The following is a 25785-nucleotide window of genomic DNA, read 5'->3' on the forward strand; positions in this document are numbered from 1 at the left end:
ACCTTAGATTAAGTCAATCCACTTTTCTGCTGGCACGAGGCTGTGATGTGCCTTATGACAGATCGAAGGCATTGGGCAAAATAAAAGAAAGTGGCAGGACGATGTGCGTTCAAAACGCAAAAAGATTATCTGATGCTCCCTGACAGAGTTGAACTGGCGACCTCGGCATTGACTTGGAAGGTACTAGTGCCGCGCTCTACCAACTGAGCTAAGAGAGCCATTTGCAATTGGCGATAAAAACTATGAAGCTTTATATTAAGATAAAGGTTAACCCGTAAAGCATGTGCATGTTTTGAACAGCTTTCATTCTAGCGTGCTGTCGCTGAACACTGTCAGATTTGAAGCTACACCTTCATGCAACTACCATCGCTTCAATCTATCGATAGTCTCACATCATTCTTGGTTGAGGGGAGAAACATCGGGGCTGCCAAGACAAAGCGCGGCTGAATGCGCACCGATAAGGCTTATCGTCATTCCAGGTCCACCACCGGGAGTCCTTCTATTTTCATACCAGAGCTCATACGTTACACCCCACCGCAACCAGAATAAATCCCTCCATACTTCGCCCACTTCTCACACACATCCACGGTCTGTCGTCAGCATACCTCACGACTCCGTCAACGCTTTTCCGAGCCCGTCATGGCGGCCAATGGCGCTCGAAAAGGTAACCTGCTTTCACACCTTCAAGTGAATACTATGGGACAGCAGGCAGCTAACACAATGCAAGCAGCGCCCCCGGCCTCGTCTGGCACGCAGACCAAGCACAACCTCGTCGATCCAGCTGTCTACGACAAAATATCGACCGAAGAAGACAAGAAGCCTTTGACGATCAAGCTGCGGAAGCCCGGCGTAAAGCAGACGAAGCCTGGGAACTGGAAAGAAAGCGAAGTCCTAGGTACCTATACCATGGCCGCCCCTCCCACCCCGTTGTACAGACCGAGACCGGGCAAGCTAACCGCCCTCCCTTCGTCCAGACCCCAGCCGCAAGAAGCAGTCCTCACCACCCCCTAAACCCCCCTCACCAATCGTAAACCCCCTCTCCCCGAGCCTCGCGCCCGCCTTCTCGACCTCGCGCCCCATGGAAGATGCCCCCGACACGGTCCAATGCAAGCACTGCCGGCGCCCCGTCCTGCGAGTCAAAGCCCCCGAGCACATAAAGTCCTGCCTCTCGAAGAAGCAAGAAAAGCTCAAGAAGAAGAAAGAGGCCAAAGAAGCCAAAGACGCGGCTCTCCGACGCGAGCGCGGCGAAGGCGCCTCGCAAGCCGGCGATGACAACGACATATCCACCTCCAAAGGCGGCGCGCGCAAATCCGCGCTCAAGGGTTCGGAAGCGGGGGCCGACGACGAGAGGGCGCTCACGAAGAAGGCAGGCAAGAAGCGCAAAGCGGAAGGGGAGCCGGGCGACAAGGCTGTCAAGACGAAGAAGAAGAAGGAGGAGCCCAAGGCCAAGGCCGCGAAACCCAAGGGGCCGGTCGATGTCGAGAAGCAGTGCGGCGTCCCGCTGCCGAACGGGGCGCAGTGCGCGAGGAGCTTGACGTGCAAGAGCCATTCAATGGGGGCCAAGAGGGCGGTGCCGGGGAGGAGTCTACCATATGATATGCTGCTGGCGCAGTACCAGAAGAAGAATCAGGCAAAGCAGCAACGTAAGTTCCTCTTCCCCCTCTTATCTTCTCCCCGCCCCATCTCCCAACCCATCCCCCTTCCCATCCCCTCTCCGCCCCTCTCCCCAACCTCAGGTTGGTCCTCCGCTAACACCGCCCCCCAACAGGCGCGGCAATCGACGCCAACGCCCCCCTCCCCGACGACTTCGACACCCACGGCCCCGTCGACTCCGACGAAGAGAAAGAAGCCATCATGGCCGCCATCGCCCGTGCACGACCGCAACCCCTAGTCACCAAACACCCCATCGCCACGAAGTCGAAATACCAGTACGTCCGCATGAAAGAGATGCTGCACTCCGCGTTACGGGGCGGCGGGGGAGTCGGCAATCTGTTTTCCGTGCCGAACGGTTTTGCTGCGGGGAATGGAGATGGGGGCGGGGGCCTGCCGCATAGAGGACTTCTGGCGGGGGAGGGCGATGTGGGGTTTTCGAGTCCGGCCGAGGGAGGGCCGCAGCCGGGCGTGTTTGAGGTGCATCCGCATGCGAGAAGGCAGAGCGTGATTATGACGGGCGGGTCGCGTCAGGTTGTGGGGCAGATGGCGGCGCCGGCGAGGAAGGGGAGCGCGGGTGGGGTGGGTGTGGTTGCTTGAGGTGTTGGAGAGGCTGCCTGGATTTCTGGGTGGGAACGGTTGCTGGTGAGCATTGTTGGCGTATAGTCGGATGGTTTGATACCCTGGGATCACGGCGAGGGGAAATATCTGGTTTGCTAGCTCCAACAGCGCATAGGCACGGCGCACAAAATTCGCAATGGCATTCTTATATGCGCTTATTTACCAAATATTTTATCGGTGTTGTGCCGGCCGTGTGCAAAAGCGTAGTCTAGACAAGAGACCAAGCCCTAGCATATGAACACGAAACCCGTGCCTTCTGGGAAGAGAGAAGCTCGACATCCTAAGGATTCACGCTCATAGCCCCATGTTCGCTGCCTGCCAGCCATCCAGCAGAATCGCTCTGAAACCCTCGCCAGGAATGCAAACAATTTTCCCTGTTCCCAGATCCTGCCGCTATGCAATGTGTCGTCGTCCACGCCATTTCCATACCGTGTCTCTGTCGCTTGCTCCGTCGCTCGAAGAATGCCTTTCCCAAACGCCTCTTGAACCGTGCAAGCAATGTCCGTCGTCAAGCCATCGTGTCAATCGGTACGTTCGTGCACTACGTATGCACCAAGTCGACGTCATCAGAATCAAAAGCCTCATCAGATTCCCAGTCTTCTACACATCGTCCCAGTCAGCATCACCTGATTGCAGCTCGCATGGTTGGTCAGAGAAGACAGCTAAAAGAACAGAGACATACCAGAACCAGGCATCTCATCATCCGGCCCCACATACGCCTTGAAATCATCCCTTAACCCCTCAGTCCACTCCAACAAGTCCTCATCCTCCGGCCTGCTGCACGGATTCTCGTCGCCCTCAACCAGCTCCCTGAACCACTCCATGGCGCTCATAACGCCATTGAACAGATCGACCAGGTGCTTCTTCGACGAGTTCGCGCTCATGCCCTGCAGGATCCAGTTTCGGCCGTTCTTCAGAAACTGCCGCACTGCCGCCGCGCGGACCATGTCGTCGGCGTCCGGGTTCGGGGGAATCCGGCGGTTCAGGATCTGGAAGTGCAGGAGCTCCATGGTGGCGCTGCGGATGTCGATGTCGGCGTACATGAGAAGACCTGGTAGCCAGGTCGGCGCGTACTGGACGACGCAGCGGTAGAGAGGGCCGAGGCCGCTTTGATCATCTAGATGCTCGTTCTTTATGCGAAACAGAGTGCGGAAGAAGTCGAGGTGCGCGGCGCCGCCTTCGGTGCCCAGCGACCGGGTGTTCTGCGCGGCTGCGTTGATGACTGCGCTGGCCTGCTTGATGTCGTGGCAGTGGTAGCAGAAGTGGAGGCCTGCGGTAAGGAAATTGTCGACGAAGTTCGGGGCGAAGTTTTCAATGCCACTCATAATCGTCTGGCATAGCAATGGAGAAAGCTTCAACGTCGAGTCGGCTTCGAGGTAGTGCTTGATGATCTCTCCAGGGATGAAGGCTCGCTCAGCAGCGTTCCACTCTTCCAAGATCTTGTAGATGTGTGGAAGACATCGTTCCTTCTTGTCCTCGTACCAGAGACCAAGCAAATTTTCCTCGTCATCTCGAAGCTGGTGCAGATCGAGAGCTGAGACCATGCGGTGGAAGAATCTGGTGAGTTGATCGAATCTCGGCCTCCGCTTTTCGAACATGCGCACGAAGTCATCTGCGTCTTTCATGACATTCGGCATAAGCGGGATGCTGAGAATCCTTAAGCATCCGGTGAAACAACCCTTGTCGACGAGGGTAACGGTCTCGCGGCTGCCCATAGCCGCTATCGAGTTTAGCAGGCCGAAGAAGTCATCCCAGGCCCGAGCGTTGATGTGCAGGTGCCCCTCGAGCAGCTCTGCAAGCTGAGCGCTGATATGTGCAAGGGCACCGTTGTCCGGATCACATTGATCGTTGTCGGAGTCAGCCTCGGACACCTCGCTGCCGTAGAGACTAGGGGCCTTAGCACGGAGGAACACAAGCATCTCTACGATGAACGCTCCGAAATCTTCACGGACCGCTAACTGGGTCGAAACCAGGAGCAGGTTGCGCAGCGCGTAGGGATGATCATCGAGCCATTCCATAACGGCATTGCAACAATCGACACAACCCTTCACTGTCCTCCGAAGAATCATCATTGTGTTCTCGAATTCAGGAATGCCCTTCGTCCGAGCGACAACCAGGTTTAGGTGCTCCATGACCATGGCAATGGTTTCGTTCTCAAGTTCGTGCTCCTCCGAGCAGGCGCCGTTGGTGACAGTCCGAAGCTTTTGGAGCACCTGCCGTACAAAGGCGGCATGTGAAGGTTCGAATAAGCAGTAATCTCGCAATTGACGAGCGTTGTCTGCCGCTATCTCGAACTCGAGGTTCGCCGGGATAGGCACTGTAACTTCACCTGTTGCGCCAGTCGAGCCTGCCTCGATAGTTGATTTGCGCTGATAGAAGAGCATGTACGCATTCCAGTGCTTCTGCATGTCTGTCTCATCGGAGTACCCTCCATAGCACAGGTCAGGAATGAACTTCGGGTCGAATTCTCTAACGATGTCGTCATTGAACTCCAACCAGGTTTCCGGGCTTGCTCCTGGGCGTACCCGTATGTACGAAAAGTAATGGCCGGAATCGATGCTGCCTGTATGAACAAGAGCACCGACGAGTTCGAACATGTCCTCTGCTACTGGGGTACCCGGGTCGCTGAGGTGCTCCAATTTGTACTGGCTCATGTCGATAGCCTGCGGGAACTCGAAACGATCGTTCACCTTGCACCGTTCCCAAGTGAGCGGGTTCACGTCGAAGCGCTTGAGGGAAAAGATTAAGTTATCAGGAATCTCCTTTAGACAAGTGCGTCTGACAGCATCCACGAGTCGGCCGTCGCATCGCTCACATTTGTACTTGTTGTCGCCTTCGAGAACGTCTCCTTCGACGTACGACTTAAGGCTGTCTTGGAGCGTTGCTTTGCCCTGGACCACGCATTGAATCCTGTTGAAAGGCTCGGTCGTCTCGGAAACATGGTCGCAGTCTCTCGACTTCGTCTGATGGATGATTTGGCCTCCGTAGAAGCCACGCAAATTCTCCCTTGCATCAGTCGACGGCATCGCGAACTCCCACTGGTCCATCAAGCCGCTGTAGAACTCTTCGGTGTCCATTTGCTTGGATGTATCGATGAATTGACCATCAATCCGAATGCATCTTGCGAGATCCCGAGCGTTTACTGCTCTACCAAAGCCGTCTTGCATGTAGGCGAAGAGCCGTTGAGTCTGAACGAGTAGAGGCTGCTCGCTTTTTGCACGTAAGATGGCTTCGCGAAAGGGAACGTTCATGTACAGCTGCACCAACAATGAGTTCATGTAGCACGAAGCTCCAAGGTTGACTATGCCAACATGGCCATTGGAAGCACGGAGTTCCTTCGTCCGATCGTAGAGGTAGACATCGAAACTTAAGTCAAACTCATCCGGAATCAGCGAAGCCGTGCGTGTCACCAGCTTGCCAAGGCTAGCATCATCGTTGCAAAGATCGAGAACAAGATCATAGAGCGCTCTCCGCGTTTGGGGGTTCAAGACAGGAAGCTGAATCAGGCTGTCCGCTTCGCCAGGCGTCCGTGAAGGAGAGCCAGACGGGAACAGGAATGTTGCGAAGATCTGGTCCATCAGGGTTCCGACATCTATCTGCCGCTTAGGGGACTTGAGCTGTGACTTTAGCCTTCGGACGCAGTGCGTCAGCAATTTTGTGAATCCGAGCACGACTTCGTCAACGGCTTCACGTCCGACGCGCTCGTTGTGCCTGAACTGCAACAGCTGGCCACCCCATTCCTGGATATATTCTCTAAGCTCTTGCTCGCCTTGGGTCTCCGTCCTGGAAAAAACAAACTCCGCAGCGGTAAACAATTGAAGCGAGTTCTTGGCGTGCCCAGTGGCATGACGCAGTATTGGTCGGAGCGTAGACCAGTAAAATGAAACTGCTTCGGTGGTCGCGATGGGTGCGGTGTCCGGCAGTTGCCCACAATTTGCTTCGACTAAGCGTGCAACGCCCCTGCGGAGTGCAACCCTCGTGTCTGTGAGGAGAAGCCGATGGTGCAGTTCCCGAAAGTCTTGACTATGGAGGAAAGCATCGCACATTAACCGACTGTGCATACAACTCTCCAGCATGGCAGAGTAGCAGTTCAATGCCAGTGAGACTGCTGTAGAGCTGTCCAGACTGGCTCGCAGCAACTGTATCAGGCGCGCTGCCAATCGGTTCGCCATCGAGCTGTCGGCAAAGTAAGAATTGGATATGTCTTTGGGTGGACGCTCCTTGAGGAAGCCCACAAGGGACTGGGTGACCGATTGTGCGATTTCCAAATCGTGCGCCGTGTCAAGAGCTCCGCTAATCAGACGCTCGTCGACCACTGCAGAGCTGAGAAGTCGGACACCTTGCGCGAGGAACTCGACATCCGCCGGGCCCGTGCGTAGCTGAGATTGCAGCTGATCTGTCAACGCCGAAACAGTAAACCGCGTCTGAAATGGCTTCCCATAGACGAAGGCCTGTTGTAGTGACACGCCTCCAGTAGCGCCCGATTCTAGCGGTTTGTTGTTCGGATAGACTACCTGGAGGAAGCTGTAGGTCGAGCTACTCAGCTTGTCGCCCGAATCCATGAAGCTGTATAACTGATCGAAGTGGCTCTTGATCCCTCGTTCAATTACAGACTCTTCCCGTAGGGATGGAACTTTCACCTCTTCTCCGCCGGCAGTCTTCTTTACTAGTAAGGCTCCCTTGGTATGGATCGCAGAATCGTGAAGTGTGGGACTGGGCTCCGTCCGGAGGTCAAGCCATTGCCCGCCAGATATTACGGTGAACTCCGCGAACCCAGTGAGAGATTGAAGACGACGATATATGCTCAGATGGGTTTCCAAGTCGCCCACCTGAATTGTCTTCAACTCCGAGGGACCACCGTCAAAGGCCTGGTAGCGAAGATCAACTACATTTCCAGGAAGCTCATCGAACGATGAGGCAACTGCGCCGGCAGTCAACGCCTTCGGTAGTGAATAGTCCGGATTGATTCGGACATGCGTCAGTAGAGTCTTCAGGAAGAGTAACGTGCGAGTGAAGTGAAGCTCTGTTGCTTCGATAGAAGTACTTTCGGGCGCAGTCTCTTTGGTATTCTATCCGACAAAGTCAGCGTCAAGCTAAAACTTCCAGTTACAATAGGGAGATTTTAGTCCGCTCCCGTAAAAAATAGGGAAATTCGAGCAGACAAGCGCTGCCACTGCTTGCAGTGTTTCGCTGCTCATATTGCATTAAAAAGGAAGGCGGTCTTCCGCATCTGAAACGAGCTGTCCACGGAAGCACAGGAAGGCGATGTAGTATTCGTACCAAAGGAGACACATCAAGTTATGACTAAAAAACACATGACTTACAGATTGGGGGAGACTCTCTAGCGGGTGGTCTGATGCGTTTGAACAGGGAGCAGAGGAGGCAAGGGCCCGCCTTGCCGCGAAGGTACTGGCAAGTTGTTGCATGCACAAATTGACTACAGCAGTATGCGAAGCTTCCATGACCGCCAGACCCACGTGTTTACGCAACACGGGGTCCAAGTAAGTCGTAGCCAAAAATTTAGCGGTGTGGAACTCAATGGTGTTGTCAGGCGCAGTAAGCACCATTTTCCAGAGTAGTTCATGACTGGGGATTTGAATGACGCCATCATCGGACACCTGCAGTTCGGTGCGAATCTGGTGCTGCGTAAGCTGGGTAACGAATTGGTAGAAGACCTGGCTGAAGTGTTCGGGCTCAACGGTTGTTAGCCGATTCGCGATGCACCAGTCGAGGAACTGATTATGAACACCCGGCTGCCGGTGGATGTCGGAGAGGAACTGCCATGCCGCGTCACGAAGGTCGTTGCGCAGCGCGTCCTTTCCGACCAGATGATCCCAGAATGATCCGTAAAGGTTTTCCGGTATCGTTTGCGGACGACAACGCACGAAGTAGGATAATAATAGTTCCAACCGGACATTCATACCGGTATTCTGCGACACCGAAGGTCCAAGATGGCGTCCGTTGTCTACGTAGCTGCAGAACTCTTTTATCAGATGCTGTGTCAAGTCCAATTCTTGGGCAAGAAAATCCATGTCTTGCTCCGGCATGAGTCTGACCATGGTCAACAGGATCCGTATGCTACCAGTGGCATCCTTCATCTGGTCCTTCACGCTCTGAGCACAGTCTTTACAAATCGTCCGACGATCATCTGCGTTCGCCATGAGTTGGGAGAAGAGTAGGAGCTCGTGGGTGGCCATCTCAAAAACAGCATGAGCATCAGTTGTTTCGAGCGCACATGTCTCCCGAATGAGCCGCATACAAACTTGATGGGGCAGAAGGCTATTTCCTTCCGTGGCATAGTCACCGCGCCTGTTTCGGATCTTCTCAAATAGATCACGGGTGAAGCTCACCATGTCCGGGTTGAAGGCATCCGGGGAGAGTCTGGAGAGTTTGTCGCAGAAATAAAGAAGCTCAGACGCTTCCACCAGGCCAGTGACAGTGGGAAGCATTTGCAACGTAGTGGCAACAATTCCCGGATCTTGGCCTTTAGTGATAGTGTCCCAGATGATATCGGTCTCCCGTGAGGTGTATCTCCGCGTGACTGCCAAGAACCCGATCACGTTGCCGCTCCGGGATATGAGCTGATGGTGGGAGTTGACGCCCATCATGTAGTCCACAACTTTGGATTCGAGCAGTATGCCTGCCAGATATTGTAACACCGGGTGTAGATGGTTATGAGGTGATCGGTTGAACTTCTTGTAGACTTCAACGAGCTCGCGACTCAAAGTTTCCACACCTAACACACGCAAGTCCATGCGGCCTTTCGTGATGTACTTCATTAAAAACGTGATCTTCCAGACGTTGCTGACCAAATCGGGGTAGTGTCTCAGCTCAACTATAATAAACAGTCAGCACAAGCCAAGGTCGACGAATGCATAGGGTGATCGTCGTAAAAGACAACATCAAGATTGCGAGATGTGTGATTGTGGAACAACATATCTTCTTCCAGTATAGCTGCAGTGGCAAGGAAAGGAGTTCCTCCAGACGGGTTTACGTCTTTGATTATGCACTTGATGCTTCAAGAGTGAATGAAGTGTGTTACAGGGCATGCAGTGACACAATTCTCACAATGGGACATAAGTGGTGAGGAGCTTGGGCGGGATCCTACGTAGGACTTACCTTTTCCTTCAAGCCTCGTACTATCAATGCGCTCTGCAAACAGACGTCTGGCCAAATGCTCGTCCAGTTCCATGGCGTGAGTGATGAGTCTAGCAGGCCTGAGGGCAAGGTCCCTCCGGAAGTCGATTGGCAGGCCAGAGTTTAGTCTCGCAACGGTGTCGTGGAGCTCTCCATCGACGTTCTGAACTAGCTCTGCAGCCTGCTTTGCATATGCGCCTAAAGGAGACGGAAGACTAGTCCTAAATTCCGCTTCAGCGGACCATACGGCTAAGACTCCAATACGATCAGCGACTTCAAAACATTGCCCTACGATGAAACTAATTCCTGCGCAGTTGTTGATCCGCGGAAGTGCCACTCTGATGAGCTTCGAGAGATTGCCGATCCCGTCTACTGCCGGGGCCAGGAATTCGCCTGCAATTGAGCTGCAGATAGCCTCAACATGACCACTGTAGCTATTTTGAATGTGTCGCCAGATGTTCGTCTTAGGTGAGCAGAGGATGATGATGATCAGTACCCTCAGGTGGATGTGACACATTAATGTCGGCGCAGCTTCGTGTTGAGGGGTGCTTTCTAAAGCCGCCGCATCGATCGCTACGAAGCGCGAGCATAAGCGCACGTAGTGACCAAGCAGATCCTGTATCGCCCTTTGCGCGCGCTCGTTGGGAAGACGTGCGAACTCGCCCCCGAAATCCGTGTGTCTGTGGAGTAGCTTCAAGACAGCGTGTCCAACATCGTTCCAGAGGGCTAGCTGATCAGAATATAAACGCCTCCAGGGGAAGTGTCGGTGTTCGAGGACTTCCAATTGATCCGCAAACCAGATGGTGATTTGCTCCAGGAATTCCGGGTTCAAAGGTTGTTCGTCCGCTATGTGCTTGAGAATAGCCGCCGCTGCCTCGTGTGGGTTGCCACTACACGCCTCCGCAAAAGGGAATCGGCGGAGGATGTGTTGCTCCAGCGTATCATCCACGTTGTTCAGCACCATGATCGGTGGATATTGGTCGTGCCTGTGGCCGTCCTCAGGATCAACAATCTCGATGACTACTGGACTATGAGATTCATCGAAGGCAGGCTCCGGGCTGTCTGCGGCAGAGGGTTGCGTTTGGAAGATGGTAGTGGTAGGGGTAGGCTTGGAGGTTGGGTTCTCTTTCGGCATTTGAATGCTATCGTGCCGTGGGGTTGTGGGCTCCGGCTTGTCCGATGCAGAAACCATGTTGTCGGTCGAATCGCTTGGTGTGGCTGTAGTGTGATGACCGATATCAAGACGTGGTCGCTTCCTTACGGGGAGTACATCGCCATCTTCCAGGGAGTCGCGGTGTGGAGAAACTGGCTCTGGACTGGAGGATGGGGAAGTGTGGTCGGAGTCAACTGTGTCCATCACATCGTTTTGATCCATGAGCAACGGCCGACCATGTGGGTAACCAAGCGCGCGTGATGCGCAAAGGCGAAGGGGATAAAGAGCGTGTGAATGCGAGAGTCCTGGGGTGAATGCACCTGGAGCTTCCGTACCGTTGACCAGCGACAAGGGTGCAGTTGGCAGCCTGATGGTGGATGTCTTCTGCGCCGCGAAAGCTGGGGGAAGACAAACACAAACACCGGTGACGCCAATGGTACCAGTGCCCAAGCGGAGAAGAGAACGAGCAGGAGTCTTCTAAACCGGGATCGCAGGCTGCGAAGAATTATAAAATGATATGTAGAAGCTGTCGTGAAGTGCACGCGTTAGTGGGGGGCTCCGTCACAGAAATATCTCCGGTGCCCAGAGCTCCTCAACTCCATCGATAGCTGTGACGGAGCATAGTTGTTCCGGCGCCCCGAGCCTTGATTGCGTCACTCAAGCGGTTTGTCTCCAAGGCCCCTTAGGCACAGAGTACATTTCATTCTATCGAAGCTATGCAGATGTTGGTACAGCGGAAAGACACACAGCTTCCTATCGATCAAACATGCAGGTCCACGCTCTTCGCATCCTTGACCTCAGCGCGGTACTTCTCTAAGGCTATAGCGACTTCACCTCCCTCTCCCACAAACTTCTCCACCTGTTGCGGCGCCCTGCCTACGAAGTATTTGGGATCCAGAAGCTCCTCCAGTTCGCCGATAATCGACTTGAAGAAGTCCTCTCTGCGTATCCTCTCAATGAGGTCGTTGGCTCGGCCATGTTGTTTGACCTCTGCCCCGGCCTGGTGACTCAGAACCCGTATCTAGTGGCGAAGTCAGCATACCGTGGCCTTCATTCTCTACGGCTTGTGAGGCTGAAATACCTGTTCGTGCGCTTCCTGTCTACTGCCTCCTTTAGACACTATCCGCATGATGATGTTCTCGGTTGCCATGAAAGGCAGCTCCTCCTTGACCCGCTTTGCGATCACAGCCGGGTAGACGACGAAGCCTGAGGAGATGTTGTTCAGAAGAATCAAGCACGCGTCTGCCGTCAGGAACAGCTCAGGCAGTGTAATCCTATGTCGAGTTAACATAGCCCAACCGAAACTCGAAAGTAGTCACGAATTCGTGAACAATGTCACCGCCCCACAGACGGCGATCCATCAAGACTTGCCGTCCAGCTGGACGTAGGAGGCTCCGTTCAGCTTAGCTATCCGTTCAGTACCCACGATTTTGAAATCGAGAGAGCCGAAGCTGTCTAATGATGAAGAGCGCCATCACGATCGTTGCATTTTCCTCCTCTGCAGCCGGCGATGTGACATTGTTCACGAATGCCTGATTAGCAGAGGGTTTGGCATACCTGCGAATCGCGCTGTCATCCAACGTCCGCTCGAACCACTGCGAAGCATATGTCCCGGCAGCACCCAGCGGGAGAGTAGTCAGGTGCCGGCCAAGGCTGCATAGCCGCTCGCTCCGCATGGGGTTTCGTTTGTACGCCATCGCTGACGATCCGATCTGATCCTTCTCAAACGGTTCCTCCAACTCCTTCAGCATGGCCAGATGCCGGACATCTGAGCCTATCCGTTGGCAGGTGGTGCCAAAGTCGCCCAGCGCGTTCGCGACCTCAACGTCAATCTTTCTAGAGTAGGTTTGCGAGCAGATAGTATATGCTGAGGCGAATCCAGCCTTTTTGGTCACAAGCTCATCAAGCTGCTCGACCTTGTCGTGGTCGCCATCGAAGATCGCAAGAAAGCTAGCTTGAGTCCCTGTAGTGCCTTTCACGCCGCGGAACCTTAGGTCGTCATGGGCGCGTTCGAGGTTTCGGAGATCCATCAAGAGGTCTTGTATCCATAGACACGCCCTCTTGCCCACTGTCGTGAGTTGAGCGGGCCTGGAAGTATTAGCACACTATCTACAAGCTTCTCGTTCACTGTGAAAGACTTACTGGCCGTGCGTGTAACCTAAGCATGCGAGGTCCTTGTTATGCGCTGCAAAATCAGAAAGTTTCTTTATCACGACTGCAAGCTTTGGGAGGAGGAGTCGCAGGCCGTCCCTCAAGAATATCAGATCTGCGTTGTCTGTGCAATCTACTCACAATGTCAACGTCTGGCGAGGCCAACGAACATAATTAAATGCCTACAGCAAGAAGTAGCTCCCCAATGCATGATACCAGCAGCTGCCGGCGCGGCGAGACCGAAGGTGTGAACGTGAGCCATCACATCATGACGACGCTTCTTCTCTTCTTCCGCAGCAATTGGGAATTCCTCATCCTTGATCACGACGTGCTCCCGCATCTGCTGGATAGCCTCTTCGGAGATTTCCAGACCTAATTCGCGTTCTGACTCGGCAAGCCATAGCCATAGCCTTCTCCATGTTGAGAATCTGTTGCGCGGTGAGAATATGTATTTCATCTCAGCACTGGAGTAGCGCGAGTTGAGGGGAGTCTGGTAGACGTCATTGTCTGTAGACGACATAGTGGATGCTTGAGAGCTGCTGCACGTCTAGAATATGCAGCGGCTCCTGAAGCTTTTGCTGGTGGTGCTGGGCAAGGATTTGACTTCTGAAGTGGCTTTATGTGGTCGACGCATAGGATTTTCCTTCGTACCCCACGGTTTGGCTGCCCCTCACCAATCGATAAGGGAACCCTGGGTTCGAGCAACGGTCAGTCAAAAAGTATGTTGCGGCACCTTGGCTGCTGCTTGTTCAACCCATATTCATGACTGAGCTGGACTCATGGTCCTTTTAAGGGTAATCCACGGGGCAGATTACGAGCGATATAGAGGATCAGACGTTCAGCAGTCTCATCCTTCCGTGCACCAATCACCTCGGGCACTCTTGGACGAGAAACTGCTCCTGAGTTATCCACCTTGTGTTCGCAGATAGCTTTTCCATGTGGCAACTCGTTTTTTAGATAACCTGCGCTAGTCTTACGCTACGTTCCCGCCCCTATCGCCGATCTTCCAATCCACGAAACGCGTGACATCGGGCAAATCATGTCTACAACAACACCATCATAAGATAGATTCATCACTAGATGGTTTTGAGTACCTAATCGACGCACCATGGCTACCAACACACCCGGCAAGCCAGCGAAGACTGTCTTCAAAGTCGACTCACCGTACACGAGCGTAATATGGTAAGACCACCTATCATGAGTACGCAAAATTGACTCTCAGAACCAGCTAAAGGTTCCTCAGGCCTCAGGTTGCCCCAACGGACCAAGCCGTCATGCTGGATATGCTCTGCAGGTAGTCATCCTTACCTAACAGCATCCTTTGAACAGTCTTCACCTCATCTGTGGCCCCGCTTTCAGAGACTGATCTTGGGCTATGGAAGCAGTCTTCTGGCTCCTATCGGACGTCATCGTGCGGCGCACTATCCTCCTCCAACGAGCAAGAGCAGCAAGAAGCGCAAGAGATCAGGTCCTGCGAAGCCCGATGCAGTAATCACGGACTTCTTGCAATTGCCGCCGATGCCAGAGGTGTCCAAATTTCTCACCGTCGGCTTGAACAGCACTACAAGGCACCTAGAGACTCTAATGGCATCTGCCACAGGCAACAAGCAGAAACCGCCCTCTACGGTAGAGGATCCGCCCGCAGATGGTCCCGATGCCCAGCACATGGCAGTCATCTTCCTGCCAAAGTCTCGCAATGACCTGGTATATGCTCACCTCCCATTGATGTCTCGGACAGCGTCAACTTTACGTCCGGAACTTGCAGCGACGCGTCTAGTATCGCTGAGTCCAGCAGCCGAGGTAAAAATCGCCGCTGCATTGGGCCTTCCGCGAGCAGGAGTTGTCGGCATCCTGGAGGGCGCTTCTGGCTCAGAATCACTCGTTGATTATGTGCGCCAGCATGTGCGGCCGGTAGAAGTTCCCTGGATAGAAGAGGCCACTAAAGGGGAATATCTTCCTCTCCAGACGCAAACGGAAACCTCCTAAGACTCTGAGCTTAAGATGCGTCTGATATGTTCGGATGGTTTGCTGCCAATCGATCGTAGACTTGAGGAGCCACCTTCGAGTTTCAAGATGGTTATGGAATACACACTGAAGACCCTCACACTCGTAAACTCGCCCAAAAAGCGTCAGACTCCCAAAGGGGCGAGACAGTCACGACTCAGGTTAGAGCGATCTTTTGGCCACCGCACTTGGCCAAAATTCTTATCCGCGCTACTGTTATCACCCAAGACGACGATCGCAGGTTATCCGTTGAGTGCAGCTTTGTAAGCGAGTGTTTTCTCCATTGGATCACTCAGTGTTGACGTTATCAAGCGACTACAGGGCGGCCACAGGACACGAGAATCGCTTGTCCAAAGGGCAAGACGAAACCGCCCATGTTCTTATTTTGGAAGCAGGGAGTCCCAAGAGGCTAGGTTTCTTTGGCTGGTGCAGCTCCATGCACGCCCCGCCACCCGTCCGCCGGTGTGTGGCGTCAGGCACCGCCGCCTGCCCAATCACACGTGCAGCGACGCGGGATCTGCCCTGTCGATCAGAAAGCTTCGCAACGTGTCGCGGCCCACGCTTGCAAGCAGATGCAGCTGTTGGGGCGCGGAAAGCAGGAGCTGTACCTGCTTAAATGCAGCGGCAGCAGCGATGCGGAAGAGCAGTCAATCTTTCTGTACTCTTTCCCCTCCACACTCGTTGACGTTGCTCTAATACTCTCACGCTCGTTGTACCAGCGCATCAAGTTGAGCGTTGAACTCGCTAAAGCGCATCTGATCGTGATGCTACATCTCTTGTCCAAATGCCTTCCTTTCCTGGCACTGGTGCCCTCGGTCGCATCTCAGACCCTCGGGTCCTTCCAAGACGTCCTCGGCGGCAATGAGAATCTTACATCTTTCGCGTCGTTTCTCCAGAACTATACGGACATATACGGCGCCCTCTCATGGTCCCGCGATTTCACACTGCTGGCGCCGAGCAATGACGCCATGGACCGGATACCATACACCTCTCTCAACACCGTCTTCGATAGCGCCGACAGGGACGCCATTGGCGCCGTTCTGCAATATCATGTTCTAAGCGGCATTCGGCGGACTGAGGAAGTCTCCAGTAGTCTTCAGTTCTTCCCAACCTGGTTGACCAATGCAACATACGCCAACGTAACAAATGGGCAGCGGATCGGACTGGTTCAGCAAGCCGGAGATGTCCTTATTGCGGTCTCGGGAGGGGGAGCGAGGTCGACTGTTACGTCTCGGGTAAGCAAGAATTCATGCGAAGCAGCATTGAGAGCCCCAAGCGTGAGACATAGAGGAATACATACACAGAGCCCGAAGGTCAGCCGAGCAAGAGGTGGTGGTTTGTTATTGCGGCTTCGCTGTAAAGGCCGCTATGTCGCTTTCTGCCGGCCTTGCCTCTCAGCTAGGACGTATACTGCTGCACTTCTTTGATCCCCCTGCCCAAGGCCGCGTTAGTGAACTTGACTAACTCACGATATTCAGAACATCCAAGCCAGCAATTGCATGATACACATCATTGATAACCTCCTCATCCCACCCCTACCCTTTACCGCCAGCGCTGTGCAATTTAACCTGACCGCCATCGCCGGCGCATTCGAAGCTGCTGATCCAACCGACTACGTCTCGACAGCATCAGACATCACAATCTTCGCCCCAAACAACGAAGCCATGCAGGCAATCGGCGGCACGCTCCAAAACCTGAGCTCAACCGAGCTGGCCTCCCTAACAGACTACCACGTCGTCAACAACAGCGTGCTCTACTCCTCCGCCTTCGGAAACGGCACGACCCTCACAAGCCGCAATGGCCAACAACTAACAGTCCGCGTTGGCGGTAACAGACTCTTCGTTAACTCGGCCCAGGTCATCCAGCAGGATCTCCTAATCGCGAACGGCGTGATTCACGTACTGGACAATGTACTGTCGCCCAATGCGTCGGCCGCGGCGCCGAACCTGGAGGTTGGGACTCAGGCGCCCGTCGTGCAGGGCAGCGCGGTGGCGGATGTGCCGTTTACGACCTTTTTGCCGTGCACGACGTGTACGACTGAGACGAGTACGTCAGCTACGGCGACGACGACAATGAGGACGACGTCTTCGACGGCGCAGGGTGCGAGTGCTAGTCGGACTGGGGCAGCGGAAGTACGGAGACCGAATGGGCTGTCTGGTGCATTGGGGTTGGTGGCTGTTGCAGCGGCTTTGGTGTAAGCCGTTAAGGAGCTTGGGGTCTGCTGGTGCCGAAGCCTCGTAACACCGTCTATGAAGGGACTCGAGTGTCGGATGTGTATATGTTGACGCTGAACTGGACATAATGATAATGAGGCTTTTGGCGCAGATGAGATAAACGTATATAGGGCTCACGATATATATGAAGTAAGGGAAATATAGAGTGTCAAGTGCAAATGAAGCATTGTTTCTACTTTAGAATAAGAACAATCAATGACAATCTAAAGTCTCAGTCATGGCACTCCACAACGCATGTGTCCTGTGCGCTCCATACAGAACCACAGCCCACCTCGCAGCCCCACCATCAATTCCTACAGCATCCCCACACCGCGGCCCACATCCACTGCTCCTAAAATCAACAACGCCCATGGACACACACGACAACTACCCCTAACTCACCTCAGTCACATCGAGCTACATTCACCATGGCCTCCACACTCTCCTCCCTCCTCAGCCGCACCACCCTAACCGACCACGACGAAATCCTCAGCGCCGCCAATGCCGTCCTCAAAAGATCAAAAGGCGACGCCGACGCCCAACACGTCAAAGCGGTCGCCTTACTAAAACTCGACCGCTTCGATGACGCACTGCGAGTTTTCGAGGCGGGTGGAGATGCGCTGAAGGAGCGGGCGAGGCTTGGGTACGCTTATACGCTTTACAAGAGCGGGAGGCCTGAGGAAGCGGCAGAGGTTGCGGACCATGATGGCGCAGAGAGGGGCCTAAGACACCTGCTCGCGCAGGCGACGTACAGGGCCGAGAAGTTCGAGCGCGCGCGGGAGGTCTATGGGCAGCTGGGCGGGAGAGAAGCGCAGGCCAGGGGCGAGGAGAACGACATCAGGATCAATGCTGGGGCTGTGGATGCGCAGCTAGAGTGGGCGGGCATGGGAGAGCTGGTGCAGAAGAAGAAGCCGGTGAGGGAGGACCTGGAGGCGTTTGAGACCGCGTATAATGCCGCTTGTGGGTGCATTGCTAGAGGGGAGCTGGGACAGGGAGAGGTGCTGCTGAAGAGGGCGAGGGATCTGTGTAATGCGCTGGAGGAGCTCACGGAGGAAGAGAAGGTGGCGGAGATAATGCCGATTACGGTGCAACTGGTTTATGTGCTGTGTCGGCTGGGTAAGATGGAGGAGGCGGAACGATTGAGTTCGACGATACATATACCTGAGTATGCTGCCAATACTGAAACCAGAGAGCAGGACTGACAATCACACAGTATACCTGACCTTTCGACCCGACATATCGCCCAAGTCAATGCCTTGTGTTCGTCTACGGAATCTACAAACCCGTATCTCTCACAGCGCCTGTTCAGCAATACGCCCAAACTCCCTGCATCAGACCGTCTATTCACCTACCAGTCATCCACACTCCGCCAAAATGCCTATACTATGGATCTTCTCACCCTTAAAACCTCCGGCGTCGCCAAATCCACCTCCGAGTTCCTTTCCTCCCAGACGGATCTACCCACCTCCGCCAGCATAGCAACCATCTCCGTTCTCAACGCCGCCGCAACCGCGAATCTCCAAAGCGGCAAACCGGGCATTAAAGCTATGCTCCCTCTCCTGGAAAAGCGTCCTAACGACGTTGGGCTCGTCCTCACAATCATCCAACTCTACCTCAAAGACAACAACAACAATGGCGCCGCGCTCACCCTCCTAACCACCTTCCTCAGCCGCCTCGAAGCCTCCGGCACACCCACCGACCTCGAAACTCGCTACACGCCCGGTCTCGTCAGCACCCTCGTCGCGCTCTACAACCTCCAAGGCCGCAGTGCAGCCATGCGGACTGAGCTTGCGAACGCGTCGTCCTATTGGCAAACCCACAGTGAATCCTCGCGTCCACCCTCCTCCCTCCTCCGCGCCGCTGGCTCCGCCCTCCTCGCCTCCCACGACCCGACAGACCTTCGAAAAGCAGGCGAAATCTTTGAAAGTCTGCTAGAAGCGGACCCGACCGACCGCCTCGCGACCGCCGGCCTCATCGCCGCTTACGCGACCACCTCACCCGAAAAGATCAAGCAGACGCACCTTGACGCGCTCCCCCCTGTCGCGCGTCTAACCGCCGACAGCGACGCCGCAGCCCTGGAATCCGCAGGCGTTGCCCGCCCCGCCGCTGCGGCTCTGGGCCCTGTGTCAGCGAAACGGACCGCGCCACAGAAGGAGAAACAAAGCAAAGCGAAGAAAGTGCGCAAGAGCAGGATCCCGAAAGACTTTGAGGAGGGGAAGAAGGTCGACCCCGAGAGGTGGCTCCCGATGCGCGAGAGGAGTTATTACCGACCTAAGGGACGGAAGGGGAGGGCGAGGGCGGCGGGGTTGACGCAGGGGGGTGTGGTTGTTGAGGAGAAGGCGGGAAGTAGGTCTGAGACGCCGACGCCTGCAGGCAAGATTGCCGGCGGGGGTGGTGGACCGGGGAAGCAGAAGCAAAAGAAGAAGGGGAAGGGGGGGAAGTGGTGAGGTGCGTTTGTTGAGGGTTGATGAACGGAGAGTGAGTCGGGATATGCGGCATAGCTGGCGTTTTGCATCGCGGATGGGAATCGATGTGATTGAATGCCCGAGATAGTTGGAGGCATAGCGATGCGAATAAGGGTAGCTGGATGTTTACCTTTGCCTTGTCGGATCTCGCGCCATGTCAGATTGACTCTATATATTACATTCAAGGTGAACGAAACAATGGCGACCTCACAGACTATCAAGAGCGCTCCACGTACTCCCCTAGATAGGGCGATCGAGTATAATTAACGTGGTATCTGCCTGAGTTCAGGGCCGCCGGGCCGACTATATTTCTTGAGCCTCATATTTTTTAAGCGCTTCTCGCTTCGCGAAGAGAACTCGAAACAACATCATGTCTGACCAGTAATACTCGAATGCTGTACTCACCATAGATCGCCCTAGTGCTGCCATAGGTTTGTTTGGCTGTCATAACTAAATCATGGACAACAAGTAGACGAGTGAGTCGTAATAGGAGGTTGATGTTAGCTCCGGCCTAAGGCGCAGACCTACAGCTACCCTTATACATGCGTAAAAATAGCAAGATGGCACACATGGTAAGCAAGATGGATCTTCCGGGAAGTTAAGCGCATGCATTTCAGCCTTTCGATTTGCTTCAAATCATCTTACGCCGCTGCGCCTCGACGCATCCTCCAAAACGGCTTTGGGGGCCAATACCCATCAGCCGTGCATGAAATGAATCACCGACACTTCACTTGTCTTCCTCTCTCACAATCGTCTTACTCTGTACTTCTCACGCATTCACCATGGCGAATTTCCTTTCGAACAAGTGGTACCAGTTGACAGTCGGGAACAGCGAGTCCCAGTCGATGAAATCCTCGGAAATCCTCTTCGCAAAAAGTTGGACTAGCGGCTCGGTATACTTCGACAGGGCCAACACGTCCTCGAGCCTGCAACAATGGCAGATCTTCCCCACGCCCGGAAACGCATCCATCTACGTTCTGCGCTCCAGAAGTATAGGGCCCGAGGGTTACCTTTCTACCGCGGCGGGCACCACTAACGAGAATGGTGATAACGCGGGCAATACTGTTCCGGTTATGCATAAATACACCATTCTTGACGAGTCTGTGTTCTGGATCATGGATACCTGGGGCGACGGCACTTTTCACATGAGCAACTTGAAGAATAGCACTGAGTGGCATTTGCAAAAGAATCCTTGGGGTCTTGGGACTTCGATGTCTATGAGCTCGAACATCACGGCTCCGCAGGATGGCCAGAGGTTCAGGTTCAGGGAGCTTGCAGACATCAACGATGTGGCGTTTTCGACTATCCAGGTATGCTCAGTTCTCTTCTTCTCTATTCCCTTCCGCCTAGAAATCCGCGAGAACGGTTCCGCATCACTGGTCATGAAGACAAGAATTGAACACGTCTAACATACCTCGACCTGAAAGATTCCGCTCAGCACAGCAATAGCAAATGCCGCAACCTCCGCAACATCTGCAACCGCCGTGATAACCGCAACCGCCTCGAGCTCCACCTCCACAAGCACCTCTCCAGCAGCACCGCCCTCCTCCTCAGAAAGCTCAGGCCTCTCATCCGGCGCCTCCGCAGCAATTGGCGCAAGCATAGGCGGCGTAGCACTCATCGCCATCGCCATCGCCATTTTCCTCTTGCTGCGACGCAGGCGGCGGAACGCCGTCAATGTTCCTCAGTACCCCAGCCAACTTCCGCATTCCCGCGTGGAGCTTGAAACTGCGCAGAGGGCAGAGCTTCCTGTACCACCAGCAGAACTTTATACTGATTCTACAGAGTACTCAAATAAGTGGGGGGTCGGGGAGTTGCAGCCGAAGACGCCAGTTGAGCATGGGCGGGAGTGGGAGGATAGGGAAATGGGGCGGGGATAGGATGGTGGTGATGTCTTGAGATCACGAAGGATGGAGGGGCGCTGAGGAGTTATAGGTGCTGTATGTAGAGGGAATGGAGGGATTAGGGAAGGTGGCATCAGGCCACGCTGATAAAGGATTATACCAAAAGAGCTGGATCGGAAGTCTGCAATGAAGCAGCAATAGAGTGGGTGTTCAGAACCCTGTATAGCAGCAGGGGATCTAAGTGTTGGCCATGCTTGCAGTGCGTTACTTCCGGAGGCCTTGGATAAGTGGTAGGCGGAGGGCAATGATCTCCAGATTTGAAGATGTTGTCAAATAATCTGCGGAATACCTTGAGTAGATAGTGGGATTCTAGGAGCTTGACACATTGGGTGCATAGGGAAGTTGCACGGCGGCGCTATGGCTATAAAAGAATCACAATTTGCCGATTCTGTCAGACATTGACATCTGATATCCTGATGATTACCGAGCTCTATAGTTAATAATTTCACGTTTGCAGCGGAGCGGTGGTGGTGATCCGCTCATCGCCATTTTGGGTTTGGGGTTTTTAGCGCGCTACCTGATATCTTGATATCCTTTGAGCCTCATCCTTCGATAACACAGTCCTATCCACATACAAATCCTTTGGCCAGACCGGTCGTACCAATCCTCGACAAAGCATGAGCGACAGATACCTACAATGACCCCCACACCCCAGAGATGCTCGAGAAATCCATACCCGCCCCCTCGAAAGGCGCCTTGCGGGCCCTCCGGCAGGCGGTACTATACAGCGGTGCCGGAGTGGCAGCAGGCGCCGCGGTCTTGCTTGCAGAAGAACGAAGGAGGAGGATATGCACCGCTAGAAAGATTGTGGAGAATGCGAGGAAGCTCAGGGCGAGCGAGCGATATGTTCATGCGATGGCGGTAGCAGCTCGGGATATAGAAGGTGTAGAGGGCGCGGGGATACCGGCAATATACGCATCCGAGTATGGTCGCGAGGCATTACGGCACCCGTTGTCTTCGTCTGAGATAGACAAAGCTTACGAGAGAGCTACCACCCGGCCGTCGAAGGACCGTCGCAGGCAACCTAAACGGAGGGAGCACGAGGACAATGATGTGTCGCGGGCAAGAGCTAGGAGTCGGGATGGCCAAACTGGAGTTAGAGAAACTAAAGGGCACCCCCTGGGCGTATCCGATAAATCTCAACCTTCCCAAGCGAGAAGAATGCGCCCTTCGGATCCAGTCAAGGATGCTTTCTCAGATGCATTTGGTGATCAGCCTTTCCTCGAAAGCCGCAAACATCGTGCATTCGTGTCTGAGCCTCCGCCCACCATCGGCCGCTTGCTCGTCAAGCCTACTCCGGCGAGCGCACCAGCTCTCACGCCACCTCAGGCGGCTTCATCCATAGTGGATGCAATTAGAGCAGGACGGGCAGGATGCGCATTGCAAAGGTTCAACGCATTCTGCAAGTCCGACACTCGCTATGTCGAGCTTGGAACTCCAGAAGCAGACCGGGAGTTGTGGATAAATGCTCGCAGAGACCTATCACAAGAAAACATCAATCAAGTGATAGAGAAGTTCTTTGACCTTTTTACAGTCAGCAACGAGGGCCCAGCTCGTCCACCTTTGGAACTCGCATGGGTTCTGCTAGAGCTTGCCGCAGGCACTTGTGCGACTGCCCTTTCCAAGCTTTCCGAGCCGTTCAAAGCCCTCTTCAACTGCATACATAGTCTCGGGGGCATTACATACAGCTGCTTGAGCACTGTGCATACAGCTATACTGAAGCTCATCGAAGCATGCCAATACGGTGATGCTATCGATCTGTTTCTCGCAACTATTGGACATTCCCTTCTCAAAGACACAATCGACCGAGGTTTGCATATTGAAGCGCTCACTGTGACAATCCAGAAAGACATCTTCAAGGCCGCCGTCGACAGCTGCTCTTTAACGAAAAGTCGTTCCGCGAGGAAGATCAATAACTGGCTCCGGACAGTACCCAACAGCCAAGTTCATGTTCGAACGTGGATCGGTTGTGTTTTGGACAGATGCGAGAACCACCTTGAGAACTCAAACGTGGCCCAAGCGACACGAACTTTGATCAGCGCACTACAACCTAGGAAGAACGATTTATCTAAGACACCCTCAATGGAAATGGCTCACAGGTTATCTGATGCCGCAGCGCGAGCAAGACTAGTGGAGCCCACTCGGCAGATCCTGTCATGGCTGCATGCGCAACACCGCATGGACCCCGTGTGTGCCTTGAATGTGATCAAGGCATATCACGCTTGCGATGAAGGCGCAGAGACGCGCGAAAGGCATGAGATTATTGTGAACCTTGTTACGAGGTACCGTGATCAGCTGGATATCCCCGAAAACTACCGGCCGGATGTCTGCACAGCATTCGCACATTTCGGGTCTTTCGAGGAATCCACAAAGATGATCACTAAACTCACAAACGCATCGTTCGGCAGCGAGGCGTTCGAACCATGTCAGGCGTCCTACGCGATCTTGCTCAGCCGGGTATGGAGTCAGACGAGGAACTTAGAGGCCGTGCAATCGGTTTTCCGAAATATGGTTGCTGCGCTGAACGATCAAGCGGTTCCGATCGACGTTTACAACGCTCTAATTTTGGCACGCGTTACAGCTGGTCAAGGGTTTCCCACTGACCCCGAGATCTTTGGGTCCATCGCAGACAAGAAGATGAAACCGGATATGGCCACCTTCGGCCACCTCATGCTCTCTCGAGCTTACGCAGACGACTGGGCCGCCGTCCGAAAGATACTGGATACAGTGCATGAAAGTGGCATGGTCAACACTTCCATGCCCATGAGGAGCTTCTTCAACCCTACATTCAGGCAATTCTGCAGACGGCACAACTCGGAAGACACTCGCAGTTTCCTGCAGGAAGTTATAGACAAATACGGCATCCGGCCGACCCAGCGTACGGTTGATCTGGTCCTCAAATCTCTTGTTCACGAGAAGCGTTTGGATGAGATAGAACCATGGATTGAAAGCATGCACGCACAGGGATTCAAACGCACGGTAAACGCGCACAGCGCTTTCCACATGGTTAAGCGTTATTTCCTCGACAACAGGCCCTCACACCAGTTCCTCACTGGACTTGTCAAGCAACTTGATGGTGCTGCTGACCGAAGCCTGGCATCAAAAGAGCTTTACACGGTTGTCGGCAGTTCCCTCGCATTCGACTTAAGCAAAGCTGGTCTAGGAAACCGCCGCATCCTTGAGCCTGTCATCAGAACACGCCTTGGGGGCCTCACTCGCAAGGCTGCTCGCGCACCTGGAATCATCAACAAAGCTTACGTAAACAAGCGGCAGACCGAGAGCCAGATGTTACTATCTCTTGCATGGGATAAACCCGAGGAAGCGCTGAAACTGTACCGGAAAACCCTCGTTGGCGGCTTGCCGGCCTCAACCCAAACACTTGAAATAGCCATGGAGGCGGGACACAGAACAGGAGATGAATCCCTGCGCAAGGCCTACGAAGAACTCTCTAAAGCAAAAGCGGCGGGCATGAACGTACGTCCCAGTCTCGGCGCCTTTCTCCTCCATCGCATGTACAACCGACGACTCGACGATCATGAGATCGAGAAAATAGTCATGGGCTTCTACCGCTCGATGGCTGAGAACGGTTTCGAGGTCCAGCACTACATAGCCATCTCAGGCGCGAACTATCTTGTGAACAAAGGCAGGCCGACCTCCGCCATCAACCTACTGACTTCTATCTACAAGTCAGAGTTGGCGCAGCGGAAGCCGTTCGACATTGTCGGCATGACGGTGTTCCTGCGCGCCTACGCCGCGGCAAGGAACCTGAACGGCGTGCAGTGGGTCTTGCAGACCGTGTTCGCGACCAACATGCGCATCGACAGGAAGTTTCACAAGGCGCTTCGCATGGCGAAAAAGCCGTTTCTGCATGGTGCGGACGGGAGCAGCTCCGGAGACGAAGCCCTGAGTGATGACCGTGTTCGGGAGCGGTTTGTCCAGTGGCTCAAGCTCTGTTTGGCGAGGAGGAGGGCGCAAGCTAATCGGACGAGGACCGTTGGATTTCAGTTGGTCGACACGATGAAAAGGCTCGCGGGCCGGACCCGGAGACGCGAAGGACTGCTGACGGTTCCACGCATAAGGAACTACCCCCTAGCGGAAGCCACGGGTGTGGAGATGGTGTCCGTAGATGTCTCATCTCCCAAGGTGTAGAATCCGTCGAATCCTCGAGGCTTGCGAGGAGCCAATGAAGTTGTTAATGTAGATACAATGGACTGGCTTGTTGGCCGTTCATCCTGCTTCGATAGTGAGGGTCAATTAACACACCCCTTCGGCTTGTATATAGTAATGAATGCCAACATGTACAATATTGTAGCATACGTTACCCGGCAACTGTCACGGGTTAGATCTTTGCTGTGACTTCCTGTGAAGTGCCTCTCCGAAATGGTCATTCATCCCTGATACGCATGCCAAGCCTTCCCATGCGGCGGGACGCGTTCGCCAAAAGTCGATCCAAAAAAATATCGCGACTTGACTGCTCGATCTACAAC

General features: G+C 54.1%; 8 protein-coding genes and 1 non-coding gene across 9 annotated transcripts; 6 read left to right on the plus strand and 3 right to left on the minus strand.

The window, feature by feature from the left end:
- Positions 1-133: 133 nt before the first annotated feature.
- Positions 134-218, minus strand: W97_03691. Its single transcript has one exon. It is a non-coding gene; the product is annotated as a tRNA-Thr (tRNA).
- Positions 219-720: 502 nt separating this feature from the next.
- Positions 721-2250, plus strand: W97_03692 (uncharacterized protein; the record flags this gene model as incomplete). The annotated part of the gene is made up of 3 exons (XM_007781587.1): positions 721-895; positions 975-1643; positions 1769-2250. The coding sequence occupies 3 exons, from the start codon at positions 721-723 to the stop codon at positions 2248-2250; spliced, it is 1326 nt and encodes a 441-aa protein (XP_007779777.1).
- Positions 2251-2933: 683 nt separating this feature from the next.
- W97_03693 (uncharacterized protein) lies at positions 2934-10600 on the minus strand (the record flags this gene model as incomplete). The annotated part of the gene is made up of 3 exons (XM_007781588.1): positions 2934-7340; positions 7596-9106; positions 9391-10600. The coding sequence occupies 3 exons, from the start codon at positions 10598-10600 to the stop codon at positions 2934-2936; spliced, it is 7128 nt and encodes a 2375-aa protein (XP_007779778.1).
- A 721-nt stretch (positions 10601-11321) lies between these two features.
- W97_03694 (adenylosuccinate lyase) lies at positions 11322-13232 on the minus strand (the record flags this gene model as incomplete). The annotated part of the gene is made up of 5 exons (XM_007781589.1): positions 11322-11582; positions 11643-11835; positions 12119-12649; positions 12704-12845; positions 12899-13232. 5 exons carry the CDS (start codon positions 13230-13232, stop codon positions 11322-11324), a joined length of 1461 nt encoding a protein of 486 aa, XP_007779779.1.
- A 998-nt stretch (positions 13233-14230) lies between these two features.
- W97_03695 (uncharacterized protein) lies at positions 14231-14698 on the plus strand (the record flags this gene model as incomplete). The annotated part of the gene is made up of 1 exon (XM_007781590.1): positions 14231-14698. The coding sequence occupies one exon, from the start codon at positions 14231-14233 to the stop codon at positions 14696-14698; it is 468 nt and encodes a 155-aa protein (XP_007779780.1).
- Positions 14699-15288: 590 nt separating this feature from the next.
- W97_03696 (uncharacterized protein) lies at positions 15289-16914 on the plus strand (the record flags this gene model as incomplete). The annotated part of the gene is made up of 2 exons (XM_007781591.1): positions 15289-15951; positions 16195-16914. 2 exons carry the CDS (start codon positions 15289-15291, stop codon positions 16912-16914), a joined length of 1383 nt encoding a protein of 460 aa, XP_007779781.1.
- Positions 16915-17357: 443 nt separating this feature from the next.
- Positions 17358-19376, plus strand: W97_03697 (uncharacterized protein; the record flags this gene model as incomplete). Its single annotated transcript, XM_007781592.1, has 2 exons — positions 17358-18094; positions 18143-19376. 2 exons carry the CDS (start codon positions 17358-17360, stop codon positions 19374-19376), a joined length of 1971 nt encoding a protein of 656 aa, XP_007779782.1.
- Positions 19377-20176: 800 nt separating this feature from the next.
- Positions 20177-21274, plus strand: W97_03698 (uncharacterized protein; the record flags this gene model as incomplete). The annotated part of the gene is made up of 2 exons (XM_007781593.1): positions 20177-20704; positions 20822-21274. 2 exons carry the CDS (start codon positions 20177-20179, stop codon positions 21272-21274), a joined length of 981 nt encoding a protein of 326 aa, XP_007779783.1.
- A 2106-nt stretch (positions 21275-23380) lies between these two features.
- On the plus strand, positions 23381-25447 carry W97_03699 (uncharacterized protein; the record flags this gene model as incomplete). The annotated part of the gene is made up of 1 exon (XM_007781594.1): positions 23381-25447. The coding sequence occupies one exon, from the start codon at positions 23381-23383 to the stop codon at positions 25445-25447; it is 2067 nt and encodes a 688-aa protein (XP_007779784.1).
- Positions 25448-25785: the final 338 nt, after the last annotated feature.

The sequence above is a fragment of the Coniosporium apollinis genome, assembly GCF_000281105.1.
Source record: "Coniosporium apollinis CBS 100218 chromosome Unknown supercont1.15, whole genome shotgun sequence".
Taxonomy (NCBI): domain Eukaryota; kingdom Fungi; phylum Ascomycota; class Dothideomycetes; genus Coniosporium; species Coniosporium apollinis.